The sequence below is a fragment of the Monodon monoceros genome, unplaced genomic scaffold (genome assembly GCF_005190385.1).
Source record: "Monodon monoceros isolate NGI ecotype Baffin Bay Population unplaced genomic scaffold, NGI_Narwhal_1 Super_Scaffold_1, whole genome shotgun sequence".
Classification (NCBI taxonomy): Eukaryota; Metazoa; Chordata; class Mammalia; order Artiodactyla; family Monodontidae; genus Monodon; species Monodon monoceros.
Window position 1 is genome coordinate 36,515,181 of NW_021703765.1, and position 6,410 is coordinate 36,521,590.

A 6,410-nucleotide genomic window follows, 5' to 3' on the forward strand; every position below is an offset into this window, starting at 1 on the left:
ACACACACACACACACACACACACACACACACACACACACACACACAGTGGAATATTATTCAGCCAGAAAAAAGAAGGAAATCCTGCCATTTGCAAGAGTATGCATGAACCTAGAGGACATTACGTTCAGTGAACATACCAACATACCAAAATATGTGAGACTAACAGTGCTGAGAGGGAAATTTATGGCACTAAATGCTTCCAGTAAAAAAGAAGAAAAGTATCAAATCAATAATCTAAGCTCCCACCTTAAGACAGAAAAAAAGAACAAGATAAATCCAAAGCAAGCAGAAATAAGGAAATAATAAAGAAATGAATGAATTAAATAAATGAGACCCGTATTATCTTGATACAGACCAATATCCCTCATACATATTGATGTAAATATCCTTAACAAAATATTAGTAAATAGAAATTTGTAGTATATAAAAAGTATTATACACTATGACCAAGGAGATTTATTCCAGGGATACAATGCTAGGTCAATATTAAAAGGAACTGTCAATGCAACCCACCATATTGGCAGGCTAAAAGAGAAAAATCAAACAATCACGTCAATTAACACATAAAAGGTATCTGACAAAATTCAACAGTCATTATGGAAACTTTATATCATCTACAATAAAAAAAAATCAAGCTTCATCAAAATTGAAAACTTTTGCTTTGTGAAAGATCCTTTTTGAGACTGAAAAGACAGGCTACAGACCAGGAGAAAATACTTGCAATCCACCTATCTGACAAAGGACTTATATCCTTTGAATATATAAGGAACTCTCAAAACTCAACAGGAAAACAATTCAAACAATTCGGTTGGAATATGGCAAGAGATATTAAAGGGACAATTTACCCAAAAGGATGGAAGGAGGGCAAACTAGCAAATGAAGAGATATTCAATATCACTAGCCATTAGGAAAATGCAAACTAAGACGACAATGAAATATCACTACACACAGATTAGAACATGTCAAATAAAAACCTGTGACGCTATCAAATGCCGGAAAGGATGTGGAGAAATGATCTTTCATACGTTACTGGTAGAAAAGTATTTTAAACTTAATGTGGTATAAGTTAAGTATGATCTTATCATAAGATTTAGCAATCTTACTCCTAGTTTTCATTTGTAGAAACAAAAACCTTAGGCCACACTAAAACTTGTATTAGAATATATAGCAGCTCTATTTGTAGCAGAAAAAAACTGAAAACAACCAATTGTCCTTTAACAGATAAATGGTTAAACATATCATGGTATATCCATATCGTGGAATAGTACTCAGAAATCAAAAGGTACAATATATGCGACAACCTAGATGGATGTCAAGAACATTATGCTGAATGAGAAAAGCCAATATCAAAATTTCACATACTGTATAATTCCATTTATATAACATTTTCAAAATAACAAAATTATAGAAATAGACAACAGATTAGGAGTCTCCAGAGGTTAGGGATGGGGGCGCAGAGAGTGACTCTAACAGAAGAGTACAAAGGAAATCTTGGTGGTGCTGAAATAGTCCTGTAGTTTGATTGTGGTGGTGGTTACACAAATCCACACATGTGATAAAATGGCATAGAAATACACATGCACACTGTACCAATGTTACTTTACTAGTTTTGATAATATATTACAGTTGTATAAAATGTAGTCATTGGGAGAAGCTGGTTTTTGCAACTTCTATCAATCTAATTATTTCAAAATAAAAAGTTTTAAAAAATCTCTATACATATGCATAAACGTTTACAATTTATATACACAAAACTTGTTCAAAATCTGTGTTTCATAGCTCTTTCATCTAAGCTGGGGTGATCAAGAGAACAATAAAGACTTTATTATCATTATGCAGCACTATTTGAACATACAGTCCTGTTCACATGAACATGATGCCTAGTCTAAAATTACCCATTCTCCCCTGCTAGACTGTGACCTCTTTAAAGACCGCACTTGAAATTTTTTTTACCTATCCCAAGTACCTAGAACCATTCCTCACATAACATAGGCATTCGATAAATGTTTGTTGAATGAAGTTCTCAGGAGAGACTACACATTAACTGGAGTATTAGAGATTGGGGTCATAAAATTGAAGCAACATTTCAGCCTTTGGTTACAATCTTGTTACAAGAGACTTCATTTTCACTTCCTTTAAAAGCCTCCAGGTTTCAACAATGAAGAATAAAACTGTCTGATCATGAAGAGAAAGAGGAAGACCACTTTTGCTTCCTAGAAGAGTCAGTATTACACTGAAGGAAAAATGTCAAGATGGAACTTTCAAAGAAATTAAAATTTAAAAAATATTAGGCAAGATCTGAAAATGAAAGAAAATTAACTCCAAGAAGTAAAAGAAAATAACACTAGTATTAAGTGTGTCTGTATAGGATCTATGTGCCTAAGAATGCGTACAAAGGGGAAATGGTATGTTTGACCAAGGAGGAAATGGCAGGGAAAGACACGCACGCACGCGCACACACACACACACACGCACACACACACACAATTCCCTATGAAAACTTGAAACTTACTTTTTAAAAAAGACATAAATGCCATATTTTCTTGTGTTTAAAATACAATTGTGTCTGATTTATTACTATTTTTAAACTAAGATAACAAACTTTATGACTCTGCATGCAAAACTATGCTGAACACTACATGATATAAAACAGGACTTTAGCTTTTGAAACATTGTTCTCAGGGAAAAAATGTTAGAGGAAGAACAGTTTAAATGTGGGTAAGTGTATAAGAAACTGGTTATTGAACAGGCTATGCTTCATGACCAGAAAAGACTGAATTTAGAAGGTTCCCATCATTTGTTGCATGGAATGATGACAGCTAGCCACACTTCGGTCCGATTTCACATCCTGAAATCTCATGCTTTTACTTAATGGTAATATTCTCTACAATGACATCAAACAGCAAAGGATTTTGTGTAACGGTAATATTTAAAAATACTGTCTTTCGAATCCAGCAAAAAGTATACTGGACTGCTGAGAAGTACATATTCTAAGCTAACATTTTGGAAGACAAGGTAATCTTTCAAGTCTTCCCCAAAAGACAGTGCAATTTACTTGCAAGCCATAGCTGCTGTGCATCTTGAGCAAACCAAAGTCCCGAGGAACTTCTGTTCCTACACATCTGTTATAGTAACACAGCTGTCATTTTATACTGTATTCTCCAAGCTATAGATACTGCTGAAGGAACAGGTAGGACTCACCAGTTATAGTCCAGTCGAGACTGATGAAGCTGCTGCTGCTTTAGGAGTAGTTTTGTCTCCTGCTGGGCCAGTAGATGCTGAAGGCGTTCCTTTTCAATTTCCAGCTCCATTTTCTGAAGCATGAGTTGCTGCCTTCTATCTTCTGAGAGCTGCTTTTTGACATCAGTTTCACTAGGCTGCAGTGCCCCTTGGCTACGCATCAAAGATGTCCAGGAAAGCCCACAATACCTGCATGATTCCAGATGTGCCTTGGAATATTCAGGGACCATGTTTGTCGGATGGCTCTCACGAACATGATCCGCATTTTCAGAAAGTCTATGACCACAACACTGACTAGATGGAGTAGCCTTAAGGTGTTGGCATTCCTTCATGTTCAGGTCCTCTGGTGGAACGTTCTCTGTAGGGACTGCATCTACTAGTTTTTTCCCTGGGGATCCATAATTACATGTTCTGGTCTCTGATGGCACCTTGTCCACATCCTCTTTGGGATAATGAAGGGCTGCTTGTTTCAAAGAATTATTCCTAAATTCCGCAAGGGATTCTGAAGCTGAGTCCTGATTTGCAGACCTAGGCCTTTGCTCGGTTTGAGTGTGGGTTTGTGGTTTGGCTACACTCAAGTAGGAACCATCCAGTTCCACAGATGAAGACCAGAGAGTGCTTTTCCTATCGGATACCTAAAAGGAATCGCAAGATCACTTGTCAAATAAGAGCACAACAGGAGTTCTTTTGACTTTTCAGAAATCAGTGATATATGTTTACCAAGACAAAGCTCTGTTTTTGTCTCCTTAATTAATAAGTGATGGTAGTCACATAGCTAAACAGACATGTGCCATAAAGCTAATCTCATTTTCAAACAATCTACATTTCAGTAAATCCACAAGGATGAGAAAAAGAAAGTGTTGCCGCTCGCTGCTTAAGCAAGATTTCAGGAATTGCAAATAATGAGGGGTATATAGCATCAACTTTGAGAAGAAGAAAAACATTGAATGTTAATGCCTTAAAATGTTTAATTTTGAATACTAAGCCAAGAAATCCATTCAGCCACCTTAAATATCCTTTGATTGGCCATTACATAGCATGAGATTTGATGTAGAACATTTCACCTTATACTGAACAGGATGTTAGTTACTGCTAGAAATTTGATGAGTTCTTATAAATATCTTTACAGCACACAGATAAGACCAAGCACTTTCCACAAAATATGATTCTAATCAAAAGCAGTTATTTAAATACAAAACATATTTAATTTCAGCTGTAAACATAAGTGATTTTTCAATTAAGTTGTTCAAGTGATTATAGTCTGATAGAACTCAGGCAGAAAGGAAGAGTTGCAAACTACCTTTGACAGGCCAGTAGAGTGAGCTTTCCCAGCATTTTAGCCTCAACCCTGTTTCATCAAGGAGAGCAAAACTTAGTTTATATCAATGACTCTCAAACTTTAGGATGTATCAGAATCACCTGGAGGGCTTGTTCAATGTGAATTGCTTGGCTTACTCCCCAGAGTTTCCAATTCAGTAACTCTAGAGTAGAGTCAGAGAATCTGCATTTTTAACAAGTTCCAATCTGGAACCACACTTTGAGAACCACTGGTCTGTACCATGGGCCATTGGACTGCTCCTCTGTCCCTCTTTTAAGGACCACTTTGATTACATCGGGCCTACCCATGTAATCCTGGCTAATTTCCTCATCTCAAGATCCTTAACTTAATCACGTCTGTAAAGCCTCTTGTCATACAAAGTCGCTTGTGCCATATAAAATGACATTTACAGGTTCCAGGAATTAGGACATGGACATGTTTGGGAGGCTATTATTCAGTTTGCCCCAACTTCTTTTAAAGTAAGAACTAATTCATAAACAGTTGAGATGGTTATGTATTCCAGAGACATGTACTCTAGAATGAATGAATAATTGAGATCCCTAGCAGAGGGTGAAAAAAAAAATCCCACCAATTTACTTTGCAATAGTCGAAAATGATGAACTGATTGGTAAAAAGTGTCACCTAACGTATACATAGCAATACAATTTTTCCTCTCCTATGATAAAAGGGGGCTATTACAATGACTCTTTTAAGATTTTGAGTTTCTAAAGCAATGTTAAAGGAGTTCTGTTTAAATTAGAATGAGCCACATCTGGGGAGATGACTTGGGCCTCTTCAAAGAAGCCACGTAATTTTATATGCTGAGCAGATGACACTGAGCAGATGACAAGCTACATAAAAGGAACGAGTCCTAGGGCAAAATGTATGATAAACTACCTCATTAAAAAAATTAACCTTATTTTACACCTAAAGGAAAACTCTAGTCCACATTCATCTCCCCTAGTCTGAACTTCTGGAGCACTTATTGTCAACAGAAATATTTAACATTTATCACCTGCTATTTTGTATGATAAACCATCTTTTTATAGATTATACTTTTAAAATGAGAAATAAATTTTTTAAAAGTCCAGAAACTTAAATCAACTATTTTATATCATCACATAGCTTCTAATCCATGTATCATTAATGTAACAGTAGATAGCATGTATATATTATTTTATATTCTCATTTTTGTTCCTTAACATTATTTACATATGTGCATTTTTAGGTATTTATATAGCTTACACTTACTTTAATGGTGTTGAGTGTTACATTATTCACAAATGTCAGGTATTTGGAATATTTCTAAAATATTTTGTAGTTAGCTTTTATGTTTTTGAGAGGCACTACAACTTAATGATTTCCATGCATGCTTTGCTCAAAGAGAATACTGCTTTGCCAATTACCTGCTGGGTGACTGTGCAACTTGGTAGACCGAGTTCTAAGATGGTCCTCAAGATTCCCATCCTTTTGGTGTCCCCACCCTGTATTATCTCCTCCCCTTAAGTGAGGGTAGAACTTGTGAATATGATCAGATCAATCCTGTGGTTATGTTACCTTATATGGCAAAAAGGACTTTGCAGATGTAACTGAGGCTCCAGCTGACTTTGAATTAATAAAAAGGGAAATTATCTCATGCGGGCCAGACCTAGTCAGGTAAGCCCTTTAACAGAGGGTCTGGTGCCCTCCCCAAGATCAGAGATTCTCCTGCTGGCCTTGAAGAAATAAGCTACTGTGTGGTGGGAGGGCTTTTTTTTTTTTAAGATTTTATTGAAGTAGAGTTGATTTACATGTTGTGTTAATTTCTGCTGTACAGCAAAGCAACTCAGTTACACATATATATTGGGTTG

At 36.1% G+C, this 6,410-nt stretch overlaps 1 protein-coding gene across 3 annotated transcripts in view; it reads right to left on the bottom strand.

Moving 5' to 3' along the window:
* The window catches only part of KIAA1328 (KIAA1328 ortholog), a 368,530-nt gene that overhangs the window by 139,400 nt on the left and 222,720 nt on the right, over nt 1-6,410 (bottom strand). For all 3 annotated transcript variants that reach the window (XM_029224084.1, XM_029224098.1, XM_029224091.1), the window contains one exon: nt 3,204-3,877. In XM_029224084.1, coding sequence (XP_029079917.1) covers nt 3,204-3,877 — 674 coding nt within the window. The remainder of the gene's footprint in view (nt 1-3,203; nt 3,878-6,410) is intronic.